This window comes from Manis pentadactyla, chromosome 14 (assembly GCF_030020395.1).
Source record: "Manis pentadactyla isolate mManPen7 chromosome 14, mManPen7.hap1, whole genome shotgun sequence".
Classification (NCBI taxonomy): domain Eukaryota; kingdom Metazoa; phylum Chordata; class Mammalia; order Pholidota; family Manidae; genus Manis; species Manis pentadactyla.
In genome coordinates, this window is record NC_080032.1 from 3,118,450 (window position 1) to 3,142,520 (window position 24,071).

A 24,071-nucleotide genomic window follows, 5' to 3' on the forward strand; every position below is an offset into this window, starting at 1 on the left:
GCCTACAGGCTCAGGACCCACTGGGCAGGGGACAGCCCATGTGAGGAGGAGGCTCCTCAACACCTGCCCATGCTGCTCGCTCCCCCAGCACCAGGAGCTCCGCACACCTCGTCTGTCCCTTGGCTTATCCCTTAGCGTGCGCTTGCTGAGCAGGTGCTGGGCGCTGGGCCTGGGGTCTGGAGGGAGCAGGCCAGTGTGGCCCCGGCTCCCTGGTCCTGGTGAGGTGGCCAGCACGTTACTCCACCGCAAGGAGGAGAGAGGACGGGGCTCAAGTCAGGGGGACCAAGTCTGCCAGAGGGCTGGTGGCGGGGCTTTCCTGATGGAGGAACTACAGCAAGGCCTGGACGGAGGGCACCAGACATGCCCAGAGGCAGGACAGGCCCTCCAGGCATGCAGACAGCCTGGTGGGGCAGCGCCAGGGTGGCCAGTGGGACTCAGGGAACGGGAGGGCACAGCTAGGGGCAGCCAGGAAGCCCTGGAGGCCAGTGGCAGGCTCTGTGCAGGGCAGTGAGGGCAAGGGTGGTGGTGAGGGGGTGGGCGCTCAGGTCGGCACAGATGCCTGTGGGCAGGTGGAAGAGGGTGGTGGTGGTGGGGGTCCAGGGAAGCGGCCCCTGCCTTCTGAGTGGCAGGTTTGTCACTCAGTCCCCAGGTGACCACACCTGCCCAGCATGGCGGCCCCACCACTCCCACCACCGGACCCCCAGTTTGTCCTCCGAGGCACCCAGTCGGCAGTACATGCACTGCATTTCTGTGGAGGGGCCCAGGGGCAGGGGCACCCACTCCTCCTCTCAGGGTGAGTAGCTGCGATCCCCAGCCCAGCCCCAGGGGAGAGCCCCGGGTGGAGTCGTGGGGTGGTGGGCAGGCAGTGGGCCCGGCTGTGGCCATGGTCCCAGGGGGGAGCACAGGCTGCCTGTCGCCTGGGCACCTCACCCTCTCAGAGCCCACTTACATGCCGTCCCCTTGACCCGACCCATTGGAGGGGGCGAGGAACTCGATGTCTGGTGAGACGCACGCAGTTTGTGCTCTCAGTGGCGGCCCCCATTTCCTCCCTGCCCGGAGCAGGCTCTGTCGGAGGCCCCCGAGGCTCCCCAGCCCCCCGCACGCCCTCCCTGGGAGAGGAGCCCTGTATCTCTCTTGCCTGAGTTCACTTTAGAGCTGTCACCAAGGCTTGGAGCCACCAGGCAAACGCCTGGCCCGCCAGCTGTGTGGCTCCCGTGGCCCCAGAGCGTGCTGGTGGGTCTCCGCTGAGCCTTCCCTGGAGCCTGCACTCGCCCTCGGAACAGGTCCCTGAGCGGGCTGGTGCACATCTGGAGCCTGCAGACGTGGAGGACAGTCGCCACCCTGGATGGCCACGGGGGCCAGTGTGTGACCTGGCTGCAGACGCTGTCCCAGGGCCACCAGCTCCTCAGGTGGGTCTTGGTGGCAGCCAGCATGGTCCTGAAGGAGCCAGGTTGTGGCCTTCACGGGGGCCAGGACCTCTCCATTGGAGGCCCTTGCAGCCTCCCCCAGCTGCCAGGGCAGCCCCACTCCCAGAGGCAGAGCTGAGTGTGGCTCTGCCCTCGGCCTGCCCCAGGCAGCGTGTCCTCGGTGTGCTGGGTGACGGTCGCTGCAGCCTCCGTCTGGCCGGGTCCCCGCTGAGAAGAGGCTGGTGAGCGCACGAGATCCCCTGTGCCCTCAGCAGAGCCCACCCTGGCCTGGCGAGGGCCTCTCCTTGGAGGGGTGTCAGCCTCCCTCCGGAGTCTTGGTGTCAGCACAGCTGCCCTGCAGGGGGGCCTCCCTGGTGTGGAGCTGCCTTCCTGTGGGGCGGTGAGGACTGGTCACCAGGGTGGCGCAGAGTTTGAGCCTGAAGCTCTCTCAGGCTGACAGGGCTGCACACCACAGCCCCTGGTGCAGGCAGCCCACGGGCACAGGGAGCACCTGCAGAGCCAGGACTGCAGGGCCTGAGGCTGCCCGGCACGGGGTGAGCAGCAGGTGGCTGGAGTGAGGGGGTGCCTGGCCTGCGGGTGGGGGAGACCATGTGCACCGCGGCGGGCCCAGCCTGTGAGGTCTCCGGCTGTGAGGGGCTGGAGGCGGGGCAGCAGGGTAGGGAGTCGCTGTGCTCTGGCGCTTCCCCTGAGGCCTTGTAGGGGTGACAGCTGGGATGGGACTCCAGGTGGAGGTGGGCCAGGAGGCAGCAAGGAGGGGCTTCCCACTTCCCCCAGGGAGAGGGAGGGCAAGGCAGGGCATGCAGGGGGCCGGGCCGCCCCGCTGCTGGAGTGGACCACTGTCTTGGGTCCCTCCGACATCTGCCCCTGGACACAGCTCGCTGCCCCAGCCCAGACATCTACCAAGTCCAAGTGGTTCTTTCCTGAACAGCTTGTGCCCAGAGCGGGACAGCTCTGTTCTCCTGCTCTGGACTTGGAGCCTGGGCATCTGGGCACCATGGAGCCCCGCCCCCAGAGGATGAAGCCATACGGGGTCTTCAAGGCACCTTTGTGGTAGACTCACTCTGCTTCCGCCACCTGCTGCTAGCTTGCACGTTCCTGAGGGTGGAGGTGTCTGGGAGGGTGGTGGCCCGGGCCGTGTGTACTTACAGAGCCCTCACAGGGCCTCGCCTCCTTCCTGGCCAGGCTGGCCCAGGCCCTCTGTCCCCTCTTGGTGCACAGGGCTGTCCATGTGGTTTTGGTCTTTCCCTGATTGAGTAGATAGATGTGGTGTCTGAATACCCCACCAAGCCACCTGCATCAGGAAATGCCATTTTTAAATGTTCCTCCTGAATTTTTAGCTGAGGCAGAGACCCTTCAGGGCTTCCTGCCCTCTGGGGCCCAGGTGCCTGGGGGGCTGTCCTCTCAGGGAGCCGGCCAGATGGTGCACGGAGAGGCGAACTTCGGGGACAACCTATGAGCCAGTGTCTGAAGGTGCCTCGCTTTGGCCTGGGGTGGCACTGCGGGGGCCCCACTCCAGGCAGGAGCCTGGGGGTCAGGAGGTCTGTGTTGCAGGCTGTGCAGGTGCTTGGAATGCCCAGGTGCGTTTACGTTGCACTAGAGGCTGTGCGCCCAGCTGTGTTTGGAAGCCAGTTCTCTCTGAAGTGGCCCTTGAGCAGGAACATTTGCTTTCATGTCAAGGGGAGACCAGAGGACCTAGAGCAGGGCGCCAGGGGCCCTGCTCCTCTCCCAGCTGAGTGCAGGGTGCTGGGAAGCCTGGGGCCGCCCTGCCTGCACACCCATGTGCACCTGGGCAGGCTTGTGCCCACTGTTTTTATTGTGAGATGTGACACACAGAAAGGTGCACAGAGCATGTGTGCAGACCGCCATGCCACCACAGCATGGGCCCCCGCATAACCATTCCCCATCAGGAGCAGCGCACTGCCAGCCCTGTCCTCCCGCTTGGGGTCAGCCCCTTACACCTCATTCTTGCTTTACCATCTGAATGCACATCTCCAAAAGGCATAGACTCGTTTTGTCTGTTTTTTCTTAATTAAAAAGAGGGAGCCCTGCAGCATAGTTTCCTTTGTGTCTGACTTCCTTCCCTCCACCTTCTCTGAGATGCCCACGGTGTGTGGGGTGTTCTGTGTGTCTTCTACTGGATGTGATGTCTGTACCTGGCTTGCCACTCCGCCGGCAGGGATCCGGGTTGTCCCCCTGGAGCTATCAGGGGTGAAACTTAGATTCCTGTCTGGGTCTCCTGGTGCCGGTGCACACGTCTGCAGATCAGACCCTGTACCCAGAGGTGGCGCATCTGGACCGTGGGGTGCAGCCTCACTGGCATTGTCCTGACCGCTTAGTGAGCAGAGCCCTCGTCCGTGTGTGTCAGCCTCTCAGATAAACTCTCCCTTAAACGCCCATTTCTCTATTGGATTGACTGCCTTTTTCTTACTGAGCTGTGGGAGTTGTTTTGTATTCTAGATATGGGAGATATTTTTTTATCACCAACTATTTCTCCAGCTTGATGGCTTGCATTTTTCACTTTTTTAATGATGTCTTTAGTGAACAGAAGTTAGCTATTTTAATGGAGTGAAGTGTGCCATCTTTCCCCTTATAGCTGGTGCCTCTGTGTCTTGCAAAGGAGGCCTAGGACCAGGTCACGAAGATCTCTCCCTGACCTCCCAGGAGCCTCACTGATGCTGTCCCTGCACACTTCCTCTGGAATCCACTGTTGGTGTGGAGGAGGGCTCTGTGTCTCCCATGGATGCCCGATGGCCCTGTCTTCCCTGCCCTTGTTGCCGCTCTGAGCTGTGACATCAGCATCTGAGGGGGTGGATGGGGGTGGGGCTGCCAGGCAGAGGTACCGGAGGAGTGTGCCCGCGGGTCAGAGAGGCAGGGGGGTGGGGGCGAGGTCGCAGAGGTGGCCAGGGAGGTTGGCAGATGGGCTGTGTCCCACAAGCTAGTTGTCAGTTGAGCATGTCCGTAATATCTTGAGGAAAATGGCAGCCAGGTTTCCTCCCATTGGAGAAGGGAGTCACAAACCCGAGGAGGAGGAAGGGGAGAGGGCATAGGCCTGACACTGGGGGTATTGAAAATTCGTACAGACATACTTGTGCGTGTGTTTGGGTGGCGGTTGGTGTTTCCTAGCTCTGCGTGCTGAGGGCCTGGTGGCGGCACTCTAGCCTGAGCACACCCAGGTCTTGGTTTCTGAACCCCTTTCTGCACTGGAAGGAATGAGAATTCTTTGGAGGAAGAGCTGATCCCAGGTCTGGCCCATGTTGTTGATGGACACATGTCAGAAGGACCCTGAGCCAGCGTGAAGGGGCTCCTGTGGCCGATCTGGGATGGTTTAGGTAAAAAAATAGTGAAAATTGTGGGTGATGCCCATTGAGCAATACAGGAACACATCAGCTCTGGGAGGGAGTGTGGAGTGGTGAGGCACACACTGGGTCTTCTGGGTTGACGGGCGTCTGGGCAGAGAGAATGTCATCAGCAACGAGGGACCGGCCGGAGAGGGCAGGGAGGAACCACGCTGTGAGCTCAGCATAGGAAGTCACTAAGGGGCATCTCAGCCGTGAGTCAGGCGCCCTCCGCGGGTGAGCGTGCTGTCCAGCCGCCTCCTGCCTGCCTTAGGCCCTGCCCTGTCCTCGTGTCTGTCTCGCTCGCTGCTGCCGCTACAGGCCGTCCTGCTGTGTAGCGGAGCAGGGCGCCAGGCCCATTCCTCCTGCGTGCCGTGCGAGGCCTGGTCCTCCGAATGTCCGGGCGCACTTTAACATCAGCTTGGTGGGCTCTCCAAAAGGAGTTGGGGTTTGGACTGGGAGTGATGACCTGGGTCATCCTGGGGAGAGCGCCGTCTGCACGGCACCGAGTGGTTGGCGCGTCTCCCGTGACGGGGCAGGTCTGTCAGAACACCGGTGCGGCCCCAGGTCCTGGGCCTCAGGCGGCTGCCCTTCCGGCTCCAGGACCCACCGAGTCATCATACCTCCTTCCCTGCCTCTGGTCTGGGATCGCTTCTCTTTCCCTTGTTTCTCATGGCCTCGACTCAGGCAGGACTGCTCAGGAGTTTATAGAATGCTCCTCACCGTTTCTCAGGTTTAGATGGCATGATGGGCTTTCAGGAGGACCCCACAGACCAGGAGCTCTTCTTGTCCCATCATTCGGGGTCCAGGATGTCCACAAGGCTCACTCCTGGTGAGGGTCACCGTGGTCACCCGGAAGGGTCTGTCTCTGGGTTCTCCCCGGCAGGGACCGTTCCCTCTGCTTCCCAGGGCTTCTTGGAAATGAGTGCCCGGGTCCGCACGGGTCTTGCTCAAGGGATTTAGAAGTAGGAGTTAAGGAGGGCCGAGGAGTCTGCAGCCGTGCGCAAGAGCCGCTGCGGGGCACCTGGAGGGGTGCGTGGAGGCTGTGTGTGTCTCCCGTTCTCCCGAAGTGTTGCCTGTGGGTCTCAGCATCTGGTGGTGGGTTCTGCCCCCCAGTTATCACCGGGTGATCTCCTGGGACTTCTGTTTCCGCATGCCTCCCACCTGTGTTAGAATTCACCTTTATGAGGAACTCCGTGTGTGTTCCCTCAGGACTCAGGGCTCATAGAGACTGATTTATTCCTGGGCCGTCAGCGCACACTGTTATTTATTGTATTGCTTAGATCGTTCCAGCTTTGCCACCTGGTCCTTTGGACACAGCCCCATCCTTTATATTTTAAGTATTGCCTTGCTTTCTGTCACCGTGAGATGCTGGGACTCACCTTGGTTTTCCCCTGCTGCAGTCCTAGACTCGGCCATTCCTCCAGAAACCTGGGCCTGTGTCTAGAGAAAGGGTAAGGAACCCGGCTGGAGGGCGAGGCGTGCTCGTCACCCTGGGTCTTCTGGCAGTGCCTGTGTGCGTCTCCATGGGTGCATGGATAAACACACATTCATGCTGACGCCTCCGACTCCAGGCCAGCTCCTCGGGGTTGTTCGTGCTTCCCCGGCTTCTCTGTGATGCCTTCTGGGCCGGGTCCCGCCACCCACCACTTAGGTACTTCTCTGTTCCACCCTGCTGTATGTGTGGCTAGGTTTTGGGATTGCTAGGCCACACCCCCGTGGGAAGCAAATGGGCCCACTAGGGGCCTGTGTCCCTGTGCAGTCGCCTTGTCTTTAACCTGGCAGTTCCCAGTCGGCTTTCCCAAGTTCCCTCAGGGCGGCTCCCTGCCCGTGTCCAGCATGCCACACATTTGTGAGGGTCTGCAGACCCGCCTGGGGCCCTGGAACCCTGGAACCCTGATTATCTTTTTTTTTTTTTTTTTTTATTTTTTATTTTTTATTTTTTATTGAAGGGTAGTTGACACACAGTATTACATTACATTAGTTTCAGGTGTACAACACAGTGATTCAACATTTATATACATGGTAATTCTAAGTACCAGCTATCACCATACCAAGTTGTTACAATATTTTGACTATATTCCTTATGCTATACATTACATCCCGGTTGCTTATTTATTTTACAATTGGAAGTGTGTACTTTTTCTTGGTTGTTGTTGTTAGGGCATCTCTCATTTTTATTGATCAAATGGTTGTTAACAACAATAAAATTCTGTATAGGGGAGTCAATGCTCAATGCACAATCATTAATCCACCCCAAGCCTAATTTTCATCAGTCTCCAATCTTCTGAAGCATAACGAACAAGTTCTTACATGGAGAACAAATTCTTACATAGTGAATAAGTTACATGGTGAACAGTACAAGGGCAGTCATCACAGAAACTTTTGGTTTTGCTCATGCATTATGAACTATAAACAGTCAGTTCAAATATGAATACACATTTGATTTTTATACTTGATTTATATGTGGATACCACATTTCTCTCTTTATTATTTTTAATAAGATGCTGAAGTGGTAGGTAGATACAACATAAAGGTAGAAAACATAGTTTAGTGTTGTAAGAGAGCAAATGTATATGATCAGGTGTGTGCCTGTAGACTATGTGTTAATCCAAGCTAGACAAGGGCAATAAAACATCCACATATGCAGAAGATTTCTCTCAGAACAGGGGGGGTGAGGTTCTAAGCCTCACCTCTGTTGATCCCCAATTTCTCACCTGATGGCCCCCCTGCGACTGTGCCTGTCTTAGGTTGTTCCTCCCTTGAGGAATCTTACCCGTCTCTGGCTAACCAGTCATCTTCCGGGGCCCTGATTATCTTTTTAATGAACAATAAAGTACAGGTTTTTGTGTGAATGTAGGTTTTAATTCATTTGGGAAAATGCCGAAGGTGGGCCTGCTGGGGCCTCAGTGAGCTCACAAAGAGAGAGGCAGGGAGGCCAGGCGCGCACTTTGCCAGCTGGGGAGCAGCAGGAAGGTCTATGGGAGGCGGCCACAGCGTGTGCCTGGAGCACCGTGGGCCTGTCTGCGGTGCGCCCCCAGCGTGGCCGTGAGCAGGTTGGGCATCGGGTATCTTTGACACAAGACCCTTGCCTGGCCAAGGTGCCCCGTGTGTCCCAGCACAGATGCCATCCGCAGAACGTGCCTCCACCTCCCTCAGCCTGGCGCTGGTCTTTTGGGCAGGTGGGCTGTGCAGTCTGCTTACCTGCGAGGCTCATGCCTGTCTCTTGGCTTTGGCAGTCAGGGCCGGGACCTGAAACTGTGCCTGTGGGACCTGGCGGAGGGCAGGAATGCCGTCGTGGACTCCGTGTGCCTGGAGAGCGTGGGCTTTTGCAGGAGCTCTGTCCTGGCTGGGGGCCAGCAGCACTGGATGCTGGCCGTGCCCGGGAGAGGCAGCGACGAGGTGAGCCCCGCCTGAGCCGTCCCTTGCTCCCTAGGTAGCCAGCTCCATGGGCCTCAGGCTGGGCCTCGCTCAGGCCTCCTGGGCGGTACCCTGCTGGTGAGTCAGGAAGGGAGGCCTGGCATGGGGAGTCTATTGTCTGGGCCTGAGGCTACAGGAGCCCTGGGGGAGAGGCTGCCCAGGCAGGTCCTAGAGGACTGGGGCGCAGCACATGTGGAGGAAGTTCCTGGCAGGCCAGCAGGAGGTGGTGGGAGAGACACCGAGGTCCTGGTAGGCCTGGGAGCCAGAGCAGAGGGGAGGGCAGCCTTGTGGGGAGCAGAAGCAGGTCCCAAGTGAGAGGCGTCAGACAGGGCTGGGATGTGAGGTTCGCAATCACAGTACAGAGGGGCAGGGACGAGCGGGCAGCCAGAGGATGGGGCTCCAGGGGTGGAGGATGTAATGGAGTCGCAGGGCACCATCAGATGTAGCTTAGGCCAGAGCAGCCAGCGGTGGTGGGTGAGCAGCCTGGACAGTGGGGTCCATACCCCTGGGGCAGAAGAGGCCGAGTCACCAAGGGGAGCAGAGCCCAGGACTGGGGGCAGATGGGCAGGGGAGGGGTGCGGTAGAGAGGAGAGTGGGGCCACCAGCTCTTGGGGAGCTGAAGGGGAATGGAAGCAGTGGCCTGTGAGCAGGGACCGGGTGGGCCTGGCGATGTGGGGGTGCACCCGCAGGGGGAGACCCAAGGTGCCACCCACTCCCATGCCCTCCCCATGTCCCCTGCACTGGCTCCCAGAGCCTCTGCCGCGGGCGGCGCCTGGGCAGGGACCCGAGGCCCACGCACATGTGGGGTTTGGCCCCTGCCCAAGAAGACTCGTTTGTCTTAAAGCAGATTCAGTTCGTAAATAATGAGATAGGAACAGGCATTTATTTGTTCATGATTGCATTTAAATCAGCAATTAGGAGCTACATATACTTTTCTTGCCAATTTGCCAAAAACCTGTTAAAAGTTTTATTAATGTGAAAAGAGAAGGGTGTGCTTGCTCCTGGTCGGCAGGAGGCGGGCAGTGCCAAGCCTTCCTCCTGCGCCGCACACCACAGGCCGGCCTGGGCACGGCCGGTGCCGGCCTCCACTTCCTGCCCCCCGAGGCCTTCCCCGAGCACGGCCCTCCCTCACTCTGGGCCCCTTCCCTGGCCTGGCCCCTGAGACCACTCATCCCTTCTGCTCGAGGCTGTTCCTACCCGGGTTCCTGGCTGCCCACGTGTAGACCGCATCTGTGTTTTTCAGGAGCAGCGAGTGTGGGGGCCTTGCACATCCTGGGAAAATAGATGTTTTCCACATTCCCACCTGGAATCTGCCTGGACTGGGCCCTGGAAAAGCTTCACGGGCCTGTGCCCAGACAATACCAGGGAGGATGCGCTCCCGCCCTGCTCGGCCGTCTGGGTGGCCACACTTGCCCAAACCAAACATTTTTTCCTTCTGGAAACAAAGCCTGCAGTGGAGTGCCAGGTGGGAAGCAAGCGCACTGGTGCCTGGGGGAGGCTCCAGACATGGCGCCCAGACCCCTGCCAGGGCGCGAAGCCTCTCCTCTGGGCCATGGAGCCCTGGGCCCGCCCTTGCTCCCTGCACCTGGGTGCGGCTCTGGCTGCCCACTCTCCCACAGCACTTAGCTCAGGGCTGGGGGCCGCTGGTCTTCCCTCTCACTTCCTGTCTCCTCCAACCCCCGCCCCCAGAGCAGACTCTCTGGAGACCTGCCCCTGCCCGCTCCCTTGCCCTCACAGCCCTCCTCACTGCCACCAGAGGGGTCTTCCTGAGTCCGCAGATCAGGGCGAGCCATGCCTTATTTTCCCGTGGAGCGGTGTGCCAGGCTGTCCACAGCGCAGGCCGTGCAGACTTTGTGCCCAGGGACCTCTCCTCTGGTGCCCCCCACCTCCCAGCTGGCGCCTTAGAACCAGCCTGTCCTTGTGATGTGTTCGTGAAAGGAACAGATCTCATTTTAAGAAATCTGGCAACAAGCAGCAGCAGGGCAGGAGGAAGTCAGGTTGGTCCATGTCCTTCCACATGCAGACGTGGGCTGGCCACACAGACTCTGAAAAGCAGGGAAGGGGGGCGCCATGTGGCCCACAGATTTCCGCCTCGCGTTTGTGCAGGGTAGGGTTGAATCGGTGTCAGGACTGAGCAGAGAGTTTCTCCGTTCTGCAGGAGCAGCGGGCCAGTCCCTGGGCGAGCGTACCCCGGCCCCGGCCGGCTGCTCCCCGCTGCCCCCCTCCCTCCCACCACAGGCGTCCCCCGGCTTCTGCCAGTTCTCAAGCAGTTGACCGTGATGCCGTGGCATCACGTGCAGAGCAGCAGACCAGAGCCCCGTCCCCCTTCCCTTGAGGTTTCTTACCTGCAGGCTGTTCAGGCTGCCCCTGTGTCCTGTGTGTCATGTGTCCTACTTCTTGTATTTCTTTTCATTTTGCTAGAGCTTCTCCATGAGCATCTTTACTGCTCCAGGGACTCTTTCCTGTGGGTAATAACCATTCATGTCGTTTTGGTTCTTTTCTGTCTCCTCTGGGCATGCAGGCTGAGGCAGCTGGCGTAGATGCCAACCCTGCAGGCCTGGCGGCGGGGGAGCCTGGGTGCCTGTGTGCACTCGGCAGGGACCCCGCCGCCTGCCCCTGCCCGGCTGTGAGCTCTTCCCCTGGTGCTGGGATGCTCTGCGGCCTTCTGGCGAGAGCCCTGCCCGTTGAGGCGCTGTGAGCGCAGAGCAGGACCCCCGGGGCTGGGAGGGCCAGGCCATGCTGCCGGCTCCCTGCCCTGCCTGCAGGGGCCCTTGGACGTGGCTCCCAGCACCCACGTGGCAGACCCGGAACTCAGACGCTCAGGACGGGTCCCTCGTGTGGATCAGTGAGAGCAGCGTGGCTCACACCTGCATGCCTCAAGTTCACGTTGGCCTCTCGCCAGGGTTCTGTGCTGTGGGTGTCACACCAGAGGCCAGCTGTCCCCTCAGCATCCCCCACCCCCCGTGGTGGCCACACTGTTGTGGTGGTGTTAATGGGGAGCTGCTGCCTCGGTGCCTAGGGTGGCTAAGGGCCAGGTGAGCACCCCCTTCCCACTCCAACTGAGCAGGGGACCCACTTCGCACAGAATCCCCTCTCTCTCTGGCCCTGCAGGAGGGGACACGTTATCCCCACTTGGATAAGGGAGCTGAGGTGTTAGGGATGCAGATGGCTGGGGAGCTACTTCCAGACTGTGGTGCCCCAGGGCCGGAGCCTGCTTCTTGCACAGCCTCAGCTAGCTGTCCCCAGCAGAGCCTGGACCAGCTCGGGTAGACAGGGCTGAGTATGAGCCAGCCGTGAAGGGAAGCTAGGGGTATCTGCCAGTCCAGGTGCAGGCCGGCCCAGCACCTGTGCTCAGTGACACAAAATGTAACTGCTGTTTGGGTACAAAGGTACAGGGCACCCCGAACACCCAGGCTCCAAACAGATTGTTCCTTGGCCATGTCACGTTCGCTTCCCAGGCTCGGTGGGTCTCCAGGTGTCCCGCTATGTAAGCCTTTGTACCATTTGACACATCTGAGATAGCTCAGAACAGTTCACATGTAAAACCCACACCAGGAAAGAGCAGGCCAAGCTCAGGGGAATCAGCAAAGCCGAGGCAGTGCTGAATGGGCCTCTTGCTCAGCAAAGGGGTCGGTCTGGGGGAGGCCAGTGGTGGCTCTGGGTGGTAAGGCTGGTTAGAGGGCTGTGCCAGTCGCTCAGGAATGACGCATGCATTTCGCAAGGCCCAGCAGCACTGGGGCCCACGAGCTTGTGCGGCCTAATCAGAAGGCTCAGCTCCCAGGTTCCTTGGGGGAGCAGACAGAAACCCGCAGCAGCCTTGGCTAATCGCCTTAGAAGTCTCTTGTTTGTATAGCACAGATGCGACTTGGCGCCGGCCCAAATTAACTTGTTTTCTCACTGTCAGGTTCAGATTCTGGAGATGCCATCCAAGACGTCAGTATGCACCCTGAAGCCGGAGGCAGGTGCCAAGCCAGGCATGCCCATGTGCCTGGAGCTGTGGCAGGTAAGGCCCAGCACATGCCAACCACGCCCACCAGCCACGCCCGCCTGCCCGTGAATCATGCCCCATTCAGGGTCTGGGATGTCAAACCAATGGGCAATTAGCCTCTTGGGGAAACCTGTGCGCTCCGCCTTCCGCAGCCTGTGTGTCACGGTTCCTGCCGCCCTCCTGACATAGCTGCCACCCTGCAAACCATGCTGCCCTGTGCTGTCCTTGTCCCAGGCCACGAGCAGGGACAGCCAGCCAGGGGAGCTGCCCCTCCTGGGGCCGCACGGGCCCCTCGCCTCCCCATGCCCCAGCCCGCGGCCTGGCCTGGCCTGGCCCGGCCCGGCCCGGAGCACTGTGCTGACTAACCCTACAAGCCTGCGCGGCCCGGCCTTGTCAGGATTCATCTGTGTTCCTCCTTTGCCTCATAGAGGCAGAAGTGGGCTTTAACGTGCTGACTTTGCCTGCAGCCACACTTGGAACTTTTGATTCACAGCCATTTCCTGCTTTCTTGACTATTGTCTCTGATTAGAGAGGGTCAGAAGGCATCTCCTGGGGCCGGCAGCAGAAGCTGGGAGGGGGTCAGAAAGGGGTCCAGAGGTCTGAGTGCTGCCAGGATGCTTGTCCCTCTAAGGCCAAGCCTGAGGCTGGGGAGGGGTCCCTGTGGGCCCACCCACTTCACCAGAGGCCCCAGCCCCTCAAGGCATGGCCCCACCGCCCACTCCCCAGAGGTCAGCACGGACTGAGAGTGTTCATTTCCACCCGTCGGGGCTGCTGGTGTTTGGTGCAGCAGAGCTGGTGGTCTGGGGTATTCGCTTGGCAGACTCATGGCCATATCTTCACTGTTGGAGAAACCTTGGTGAACAGGTAACAAGCCAGTGCCCACCTCTGGAGCGTGGCCTGTAGGCAATTTTCACTAGCACCTTCCTAGGCTGCCCTGAGCCAGCCGGGATCAGGAGGGACTCCTGCCTCGTGCCCTGCTGCCTGTTTGATGTCCTTGTAAGAGTCAGACCAGGTGGGCTCAGGCAGTTTGGAGATGTCTGCGTGCCTGACGGGTCCATGGGGCAGGCACTCCATGACCCTGCCCCAGGCTTACTGTCCCTCCAGGGACCTGCCTATCCCCGCAGTTTCTTACCCAAGAACATTCCGGTGGGAATTTGGGGTCTCTGACAAGCTGAGCTTGTAGTGTCCTGCCGCCACCTCTCAGAAGTCCCCAGGCTTTGAGGGGGTGGGGGCCCTGAGACTGTCCTGAGGGGCGGAGCTCCTGGCGCCAGCAGGTTCAGCAGGGAGCAGCCCCAGGCTGGGCCGCCCAGCGCCCCACTCGCCGGACCCGGGGCAGGACATCACTGCTGTCCCCGGAAGCACTGTCATTGCATAACCATGTAAAAATACCAGCAGGAAAATGCCGTAGAAACAGGATGTACAAACTTGTTAAGGTAATTAATACAGTTGACAGGACAAATCGAGTCTCTCTTAGTTAGTAAGATGCAACGCAAAACATTCTGTTTAACAAAAGCCGATGTTCATTTGAAATGTCCCTTCTTCTCCTCTCCAAACCCGGAGGTCCAGGTCATTAGGTACTGATCTGAGTGTGGCAGGGCGGCCTGACATGGTGTCATTTTCTGAGACCTTCAGAGGTCTTCTTGTTTTGCTCCTCAAAGCAGCTGACCCGATTGTTAGGATGGCGATCACATAAAGTGTCAGAGGTCATTCACGCCAACCCTCAGAGCCGGCCACTGGGCCTCGGGGCCCCCCTAGTGAGCTGAGGGACCCCCACTGACTGGGGCGCTGCCTGCCGAGGGCCCCTCCAGCCGGCACGCCCAGAGACAGGGAGGCAGACTGGGTCTCCACAGCGACTTTGGGTCCTCGCCGTGTCAAGGAGCTTGGCACCAAGAGCGCGGCTGCCAAAGGCCCAAGGCCGCCAGAGCACCGACCTGCCGGGGTGTCAGCGGGCTGCAGGGCCCCGCACCCTAAGAGAGAAGCGGGAGGGCCTGCAGCTCAGGTGGGAGGGGCAGCCGTCGGGTCCAGAGCTCAGCGCCTGGGTCCCCTTGGCAGCTGTGGGGTGAGCCCCTGCAGCCTGTCTGGCTCCTGCTCTGGCCACCCTGTTGGCGCCCCAATAGCAGGGTTGGTAGTGCCGAGCTCCTGAATCAAGCAAGGCATTCGGAACCCAGAGACCACAGGCATCACGCAGGCCGAGGCTGCCCGGACCAGTGTGTCAGCAGCAGAAGGCCCTGGACGTGGGAGGAGCGAGCTCGGGAAGGAGAGGCGGCTGGGGTGGGGGGCAGGGGCCCCTGGGGGGCCCCAAGGAGCTCTTCACACCCGCCATGGGTGGGGTCCGGAGGTCTGGTCACGGGGCCTGGGCGGTGAGGGCAACCCGAGGCCTGGCAGGTGGGGACCCACAGCCCTGCTCTAGGAATACCGTGTATGGGCTGTTAATTATTATGAATAAATGTCCAACCCTCCTCCTATAAAAAGAAATGGATGAGGTGCCGAGCGCCAGGCTGTCCCCCTGGTGCTCACCTGTTGGGTCCGAACCAGGCTGCCCCTGAGAGGAGGCTCCCTCCAGAGAGGCAGCCGCCCGCAGGGAGCCGCACCAGAGGCCCGGCCGCTTCTTGAAGCATTCTGCATCTGTGGGGGAAAGTGGTGTAAATTTTTTCTGCACAAAAAATTTCCAATCAGGTAATCTGAGCAATGCCAAAACAGAGCTCTTCCGTCGTAAAACCACAGGGAGTGGGCAGCAGTGCTGCTGGGGCGGTGTCCCCGGCCGCCCCTGACCGCTCACCTGGTCAGCCTGCTGGGGGCCCCAGGAGGCACAGGATCCTGCCAGGGGCCTCACGCCCTCAGACAGCTCCTTTCTATTCTTCGTGTGAATACGTATTATCTTCAGAAAAATAGATCTCACAAGCCGTTTCTGGGCGCATACGGGAGGCGCCCTCCCAACCAGGTCTGACCTGAGGATTCCCAGTGGCCGTGCCCCCCACGCACTTGTCTCCTCCACGGCTCCCTGGCTCCCATCGCCATCAGGGCCCCTGTGACACTCACCGTGCCCTGCTGCCTCGGTTTCCCCTTCTGACAGAGCCCTGCCTCCTTGAGTTGAGGGTGTAGTATCCCCTTGTGTTAACGCCTGCCCTGCTGCCTTCTGGCCAACCCAGGTCACCTAGCTTAGCCAAGCAAGGGTTCTTTCTGGGCGTGTCGCAATGCCGTGGAGAGGCCGGCCACGCGGTACATGCAGCACCTGGGCCTGGAGCCCATCTCGGGCAGAAGCGCCCACACGCACACCGTCAGGAGCTCCAGTGAGTGGGCAGTGCTGTCAGCCCTCCCTGGGGAGACCATGCACCGCTCAGCACCAGCCCTGCCCTCCAGCAGCAGACCGTCCTGGGGACTGCAGCGCCCCGGGAGGCAGCCGTGCTCCCCAGCCCCCTAGGCCCCCGTTCTCGCTGCTGACCATCCAGAGGCTGAGGGCCAGGCCTGGTTGGATCTCACAGAGGCTCAGCTGAGCTCCTGGCTCAGGAAATTCCCTGGGGAGGGGATGTGCTCAGTTATTTCTGACACAAGTGACACCAACTGCAGCAGCTCAGCAGGGTCTGCACATGTGCGTAAAGAGCCGGTGGTATCCACAGTGCATGTGCTGTGCCCTGGAAGCGGCCTGGGGGCCTGTCCTGGAGGTTCACTCCCGGTGGTACCCTGGGATGGGCACCAGGCACAGGGCCACCACGCTTGGTGAGAGGGTGACGTGGAATCCTGCAGGGCCCTTTTTTGGAGTTGTGCAGAGGCTAGATAAACGAGGTGTGTGCCCAGGGTATGGGGCCCTCTGACCTGTGCCTTCATCCATCACAATAGCTCAGGGCCCACGAGAGCGCAGCCCGCACCAGTCAGCGCCGTGGCGACTCGCCGGGTTTGGGGGCTCGGGGGCTTCTTTCTCCACGGTGACATTGACAAAGCACAGAAGGTTCATTTTTCATTGAGACTGAGCTTGCAGTTTTCTTTGGCTGGCGGCTATAGACAGGTGACCAGCCCCACCAAGGTTTGGCTGAGAGTCCCAGGCCTGGAAGGGGAGCAGGAGGATGCGCACACCTGGCTTCCCCAGGCACGGCAGCGGGGAGCAGGCCACGCTGGACTCTGTGCCCTCCTGTCCCAGTCCCAGGGGTGCCCCAACACTGGCCCATGCTGCCCCGCGCCAGCCCCATGCCTGTGGCATCTGCCATCAAGCGGCGTGCAGAGTATGGGAAATATCTCCCTGCACAGGACACCCCCAGGGTCCAGTGGGAGAGGCAGCCCATCTCTCGAGCCCCTTTTCCCCCCAAACGCACCAGGACCCTTCAGGACTGATGGTTGTGCTGTCCCCCCAGGCTGACTCCAGCCCCCGGCCACTCCTCCTGGCTGGCTATGAGGATGGATCAGTGGCTCTGTGGGACATCTCCGAGCGGAAGGTGTGCAGCCGCATCGCCTGCCACACGGAGCCCATCATGGGCCTTGACTTTGACTCCCAGAAGGCCAGGGGCATCTCGGGCTCTGCGGAGAAGGCGCTGGCTGTCTGGAGCCTGGATGAGCAGCAGACCCTGCAGGTCAGTGAGCCAGACCCGAGGTGTCATTCATCCTGCTTTGCACTAACAGTCTGATAGGCTGAAACAATATTTAGGCATGAAGAGGAGTTGTTGCAGAGCCCTGGCTAATTAATCACTCTGAGGCAGGGTGCCTGCCGGCCTGTCCGCAGGGCCGGCGCAGGAAGAAGGGGGCGTGGGTGCTGCTGAGCCATTCACATGGTTTGGGTTTCTCTCAAGGGTTGGGTTAATAGCAGTCACGTCTTGTCCATCTAGAGAAAAGGGGCATGTAAAGTCCAGGAGTATGCAAGCCCATTTGCAAAAACTCAGAGGAATTTGGTCAGTAAGGAACTGATTAATCAAAAAAAAAAAAAAAATACACCAAAGCCCCGATGTGGAGAAATCCATGGAGTCAACGCCCTGTGTTGTCTGCAAGGCAGCCCCAGGGAGGCCATTCCTCATGGGCAGTGGGGAAGGGGTGTGAGGTCTCGGGGCAGAGTGGGGCATTGTGGAAACCTTCCCTAACATCTCAGGGGACAGTCCCAGCCCGCATGGCCCATGGAACACCTGGGGCCCATGCCTGGTGCTCAGCATGGGGAGGCCTAGCCTGCAGGCTCAGCCTGTCTGGGATGGAGGCTCGGAGCTGAGGGCCCAAAGCCCCCTGTCCAGGCCTCACCGTGGTACAGGTGTTGGGTCTGCCTTGTGCCTCTTTGTCCCCAGCGGGTGTCCTGGGAGCACACCGGCTTCTGGGACTGGCTGAAGAATCCCCATTAGCCAAGGATCCCTGACCAAGTAGAAGTTCCTGGGAGAGGCCGTTCTGTGAACTCAGGCCTGGTGTTGGAACAGGGCCCCAGGGAGCACCACAGGGCCCTCAGGGAGACAGCCTACAGAAGCAGAAGTAGGCCCAGCCCCGCCTTGCCTGGGCTGTCAGCCCCGGAGACTGGAAGGCAGGGCCTGGAGGCTGCCCTCCACTTGGCAGGGGCCGTGGTGGTCCAGGCTCCCCACCCCAGACAGGAGACCAAGGAAGAGGGCATCTCTTGGGTTCCCTGCCATGTGGGGAAGCCCTGCCCAGCAGCCTGGCCGGCTTGCCTCACCTCGCACTTGCTCTGCTGCAGTCCCCACAGCCAGGGGAAGAGCCCCTGGGAGCGTGTGAGGGCTGGGGCAGGGGGCCCGGCTGGAAGGTGGGACATGCTTCAGTGCCCGTCAGGCATCACCACACCCTGGGTGCACCCTGGGGGTGGCACACTTCCACCAGGTCACCCGCACAAGGGACGGAGTGAGGACAGTGGGGCAGGGGTCACAGGTTGCGCGCGGAGTCCTGGGCAAAAGAGAGTGTGCACCCAGAGGGCAGTGACAGGCGTGGAGGCCTGGGGACAGACACTGAGGTCAGGCAGAGTGAACCCGGGAGGTGCCCTTCCAGGTCGCAGTCAGGGGCCACTGGGCATCCTGAAAAGTACAGTCCCATGGGAGGCTAGAACCAGAGCAAGTGGCTGGCAGCCGCAGGGGTGAGGACGCCCAGGGGGGCCAGGCCCAGTTGTGGGAGCTGCAGGACTTCTCCATCCTGGAGGAAGGGGCTCTGAGGCCTCAGAACCCTGGGCCCAGGTCTGGGTGGGCGTGAAAGTCATAGTGATGCCACCCGGCCAGCTGGGCACCAGGGTTCTCCCTCACGCCCCTCCCTCCTGCCCCACGAGCCTGGTGGGGGACCGGGCAGCACCATGGGGTCCAGCGCTCATTCCTCTGCGGCTTGAACTTCAGCAGCCTGACTGCAAAGGGCTGAAGACCCACGTGGCTTCCTCGAGAGCCCCGCCTGGCTGCAGGGCCCCTGGACCCCAGGAAGGGGCCCTCCTGGGGTCTTGGCCTAGATCTGCCTGGCCTCCTGGTTGTTGGGGGAGCAGCTGCTAGAACCTAAAACTTAAATTTATGGGGCACGTTCCAGTCCAGAGACGCGCTTTTACTGTACCGATGAATCGCAAAGTTAAAGCAGAAGGGCAGCCAGGCATTTCAGTATGGACGGAGTTGGTGCCCCGGACCTGGGAGCACATCAAAGCCGGGAGCGCCCCCCCGCCCCCCACTGAGCACTGCTGCCTCGCAGAGACCACCAGACGTCACCGTTAGCCTGGCCGCAGAGGCCCTGGAGGCCCTCAGGTGGTGAAGCCCAGGCCCTGAGGGGGACTGTCCAGGGCTGCGAGGCCCTCAGCATCCTTGGCACCCCGCCCCAGGGGCCCCGGGAGTGCCGTGCCCGGCCCCGCAGGGCTGCGATGCAGCTGCCGGCCCCGGCGCGCGGCCGCGTGGGCACAGCTGTGCTCAGCCTCGCAGCCTGCCGCTGAGGCCTCTAACGAGCCCAAATCAATCTCTCCGGGCGGGCGCTGGGAGTGGAGACACAGATGAGGTTTCCCGCAGCCGAGCGTGCGTAATGGCAACCAGATGGTGGCTGCGCCGCGTGCGCATTCCTGGCACCTGAGGTCATGCGCAGTGAGAGCCCCCGGTGGCCAGGGATCCTTCCAGGAGGGTCCTGGTCCAGGACAGGCCCAGCCAGGGGCCGCGGCGGGGACTAGGAGCCATCGGTCACCTCGTCACCTGGGGGCACGTGGTGACGCCGGGCCACTCGCCTGCTCTTTCCCTTGAGCCTCTGGGGGGTTTGGGCCTGGCTGTCATCAGACACAGGTGGTGCACAGACCTGCTCCTTCCTCCCACACTTGGGCAGGGCCCGTGGCCTTGAAGCAGGGGCTGATTTATGGCCAGCAGTATTTTTAGGCCTTTAAGTAATATCGAGGCCCCCACCACAGCCTGCCTGGGCCAGGAATTGGACCAACCGCACTCTCCCTGCACCACGCCCGTGGCTGGTCGGCCAGGTGTCCCCTTGTCCCCAGCGCATGGCCCCTGCCTCCCTCTCCCACCCTGCCAGGGGCCTCCCTCTGGGGTGGCTGCAGCAAGATGTGTGGGACAGGTAGGAGGGAGACTGTGGCCCTGCGGGTGGGCAGACCATAGCACAGCCCAGCCCATCGCTATGTCTCGGGAACAACCAGAGGCGGTGGCTTTGGCCACTGGCACTGTCAACAGGCCCTACCGGGCCCTCCTCCTCCTCCTCAGGATACGGGCCCGCAGCGGGTGCAGGTCTCTTACCTTCTGAGCCCCTAGTGGAGCCGCTGCTTCTCATTTCCTGCCAGGGTAGCCGGGCGTTGTGCCGCTGCCTCAGCGCCCCCGAGTTTCCCAAGGGACTGAGGGTGGCAGTGTGTGTGTGGGGTCATCCCTGTCCCGGGGGCAGCACTGGGCATCACGGCCCCTCCCAGGTGGTGATGTGGGCGTGGAGGGCACTCTCTGCCCTGCACCCGACGTCAGCCGTGTGGGGACCACGGCTTGGGGCTCTCCCAGAGCACCCCTTCCCTTCCCTTGCGCTCTGAGTGTTCAGACTTGAAAGCAGGCCCTTTTCTCCCTGGGAAACATTCCCCATGTTTAACAAATCCACATGAAGACGGGTGCCAAGGAGGTGACCCTGAGGGCGCCCTGAGGGGCTCCAACAAGTCTGTGGCCCTAAGCTCAAGGGTCTCCTCACTGTCCCTGGGAAGCAAAGGTCACAGACAAGAGGCGGAAGGACAGTGATGTTCAGCCTCTTGTCCTGGCTCCCGGCTACGCTGTTCTGGCCCATGTGAGTCGGGGGCTCCGGAGGGGCTCAGGTGGCGACAACCCCACACACAGGTGCACGTGTGCAGTTTGCTGCCTGCCGCCTGCCCCCTTTGCCGGTCTCGGGGGCCTGTGTGTGGAGCCTGGGAGCCTACAGCCGAATGGCAAGGCAGAGAGGCGGGCAGTGAGGAGGCAGGGGCCCCATGCTGAGGGCCCCCAGGGTTCGTGACGAGAGTCGAGGGCCGTGTGCTGTTCAGCTGCTCAGGTGCCAGCACAGGTAGGATGCACACAGAGCCCCCACTGCACCAGGGTCCGCCAGGTGAAAGCGGTCGGTACAGGATATGCAGGTGCTTGTTGCAGAGGGCAGTGGAGGGGAGGCCATGGGGTTGCTGGCAGTGTCGCAGGCCTGTGAGTTAGAGCCGGGCACAGGACGGAGGCTTTTGGAAGAGCAGGAGGTCTTGACCATGAAAGAGGACAGGCCTGGAGGTGGCTGGATGGGTCGCCGCAGGGACACTGCCCAAGTGCGGCTGCATTGGCCAGGACCCCAGGACGTGCTGTGTGGAGGCAGGGCCTGCCGCGAGCATCCTTGCCGTGCCACAGGTCAGCCAGAGCTGCGTCTGCTGGCAGGTTTGGGCAGGTTCTCGTGACCAGGCTACGTTCTCTGGTGGGGAAGGAGTCTGGGTCATGAATGGCTGTTGGGCCACCAGACTCATGGCTTTTCTTACCAAATGTGTTAATTTAGTGGCTAGCATTGTTCAATTTCTGTGACATTTAAACAACCATATATAATCCTAAAATAACCTGTTAAATAGTGTGTCCCCTTCTGCGCTCTGTGGGGTTCGGTCAGAGTTGTTCAGGGCTGTCTGTCTGTCTGTCCCTCAGCAGCCCGAGCTGCACCCCCACCCCTGTTGCCTTGCACTGCTTCTGGTTTTGGGGTTTCAGGAACCCCAGAATCAGGAGGCAGGTGTCCCTCCTCTCCTGATCTCTGGATCGGTCAGCGGGGCGGGGAGGGGGTGTCTCCGGAGGACCATGTCTTTGCCTGGAGCACTAGGGCAGGCGTTTTTCTCTGTGGAAGGTCTGATTTTCCTCTTGGACTCAATCAAGGTTTCCTGAATTTTTGGTAAGTTGCATTTTACTGGGAATCAGTCTGAAGGCATAAAAATCTTCAAGGTATTTTCACACTGATGTTTTTTTCCAGTTGTTTGTAATGATTGTTTAAGTACCTGCTGTATTGGCAGGACCGTCCCTTTTTTATTTTCCTTTCAAGTGTCATTTTTGATTTTTTAAAATCTTTCTTCTTCCCTTTTACCATTTCTGCTCTGATCATCCTGTCCCTCCTGTGTTTTCTGAGCTCAGCCTGGGCTCCGACCTGAGCTGTGTGGGAAACCCATTCGTTCCCTGCCTGCCTTTCCCGTCTGTGCCATGGGCCCCATGGCCCGCGTCCTCGCTGTGAGATGTCACCATCTTCCTCATCACTCTCTAGGTGGACCTGATTGTTATTTGTTCTCTGACTGCTGAGCTGATTAGAGTGTTTTTATAACGTTTCCAAATGTTTGATTGTTTTGACCCAGTTATTTTTTATTTTTCAGTTTCTAACTTAATTCCACTGTGGTCTGAGAATAAGGTCTGAGTGATATCAGCTCTTTGCAATGTGGAGGCCAGGCCAGTTTTCATAAGTATTCCACATGTGCTTGAAAAGGAATGCCCTCGTTGCTGGATGCACAGCCGTACCTGTGCACCCCAGGTCAGGTATGCCGGCCATGTGGCCCTGATACTGTGCTTTGACCCAGGGGCCTCTGCATAGGGCAGGTGGACCCTCTTGCCCTGGACACCTTGCTGGCTTTTCTTGTATTCCAGGCAGTTTTGCACTCTGCATGTTGGGGCTGGCTTAGGAACATACAAGTTCAGAACAGTGATCTTCCTGGGGAATTGCTTTACCTTTACTTCAGTGACCCTCATTCTCTCTGGAAAAGATTTTTGCCCAAAAGCCTATTTGCCAACTATTAATACGGCTCAGGCCAGGTTTGTTCTTGGTACTGGCTTCCTTCTATAGCTTTTATTTGTTTAATCTTTGCCTTCAGCCTGCCTTTGAATGTAGACGTCTCTCTCACGGAGCCTGTCTTGCACACGGATTGCATCTCGTCATTACTGTTCTGTTCCATGAATGTTGCCTGGGCATTCTTACGTCTCAGGCCCTCCTTCCAGAAGCTGAGAAGGCCAACCGCTGGGAACCTGTTAGTGGGGCCCCTGCATGTGTGAGTCAGCGTGCTGATGGCACCTGGGGCTCTGGGTGCTTCTCTGGGTTCTGCTGAGCCTCCTCCAGGCTCCGGAGGTCAGCTCCCAGTCTGCTCACCAACCTCTGGGAGACAGATTTTGACCCACAAATTTTGACTTGTGTCTTCATTTTTATTCAGTCTAAAATACTTTGTTTTTCCTCGCAATTTCATTGATCAGGTGGTTCCTGATCTGATTACTCAATTTCCAAAGATTTTCTAGACTTCTTTAATCTAGTTTAATTCTGCTGTCAGTGCAGGCACCCTGTGCGGTGTCAGCATTCAGGTACTCACCATGGTCCCTGTTCCGGCCCTGCACTCAGTGGGTGCTGGTGAAAGCATGTGTCCTGCAGCTGTTGCATCGGTCCGCAGCATCCTTACCAACCCCTTTGTCTAATTTTCTACCAGTTACTGAGTTCTTGCAACCTCCAAGTGTGGTTGAGAACCTGCCTTTTTCTCCCTTTATACTGTCGGTTTTGCTTCATGAATGTTGAAGCTCTGCCTTCCGGAGCATGAGCCTGGTCTCGGCATCCCACTGAATGGCCACTGTGAAGTGTCCTCTGTATCTCGTCATGTCCTTTGTCTGATGCCCATGCCGTAGCTCCAGCTTTCTCTTGTTCCCTCTTTTCATGGCACGTGTCTCTCCTATTGTTAGCCTATCTCAATCTCATTACATTTAAAAAGCATCTTTTGCAAACCTGCTTTTTCATCTTTTCTGACAATCACTGCTTTTTAATTGGAGCACCTAGTCTGTTTGCCTTAATGTAATTTAGGGTGTATCTCCCCCTGCATCTGCCGCCTTGATACTTGTTTCTACTTGTCACTTCCGTCTTTGACCCTCCTTTCCCGTCTTCTTGTGTGTTAATCAAGTATCTATTTCTCAGTGTTCCACAGTATGTGTGCTCGTCTTCTTTGCTGGAGCGCGTGTCGTTCTTTTCTGCGTGGTGCTCTCAGGCTGAGTCTTACCCGAGATGCCTAGTGTGTCGCGCTGCCGGCCCCATGTGTCACAGCCTTGCACTAGTATGGTTCCATTCACCTCCCTTCAGCCCTTCTGCTGCTGTTAGCGGATTTTACCTCTACGTGAACCATAAACTCCACTTACAGGGTAACTGGCTTTGCATTAAATCATCAGTTGTTATTTCTTAAAACTTACAGGAATAAAAAACATAGTATTTTATATTTACCCACCCATTTTCATTTCTGGTTCTCTTCCTCTAGATCCAAGCTGCTGCCTGGTTTTATTTCCCCTTAGCTGGAAGAATATCCCTTAGTATTTCTTGTAGTGTGGTTCTACCAGTGAAAGAGTCTCTAGCTTTTGTTTATCTGAAAGATATATTTATTTAAACCTCCTTTTCAAAGAATTCTGCCTGTAGAATTAAAGGAGGATGGCTTTGACGACGCTGTTCCATCGTCTTCTGGCCTCCACACTTTCGGGAGAGAGAGAACTCGTCGTGTCTTACGTCCACATG

The 24,071-nt window shown here is 59.2% G+C and overlaps 1 protein-coding gene across 3 annotated transcripts in view; it reads left to right on the forward strand.

Annotated features, from left to right (window-relative positions):
• GNB1L (G protein subunit beta 1 like) overlaps nt 1-24,071 on the forward strand; it is a 46,126-nt gene that overhangs the window by 16,008 nt on the left and 6,047 nt on the right. Inside the window, exons 2-7 of one of the 3 annotated variants that reach the window (XM_057492547.1) lie at nt 643-793; nt 1,284-1,409; nt 5,496-5,594; nt 8,002-8,164; nt 12,087-12,185; nt 16,517-16,732. In XM_057492547.1, coding sequence (XP_057348530.1) covers nt 669-793; nt 1,284-1,409; nt 5,496-5,594; nt 8,002-8,164; nt 12,087-12,185; nt 16,517-16,732 — 828 coding nt within the window. In that variant the 5' untranslated portion in view covers nt 643-668. Of the gene's footprint in view, nt 1-642; nt 794-1,283; nt 1,410-5,495; nt 5,595-8,001; nt 8,165-12,086; nt 12,186-16,516; nt 16,733-24,071 lie in introns of those variants that run through there. The other 2 variants (XM_057492548.1, XM_057492549.1) reach the window with 2 other exon arrangements.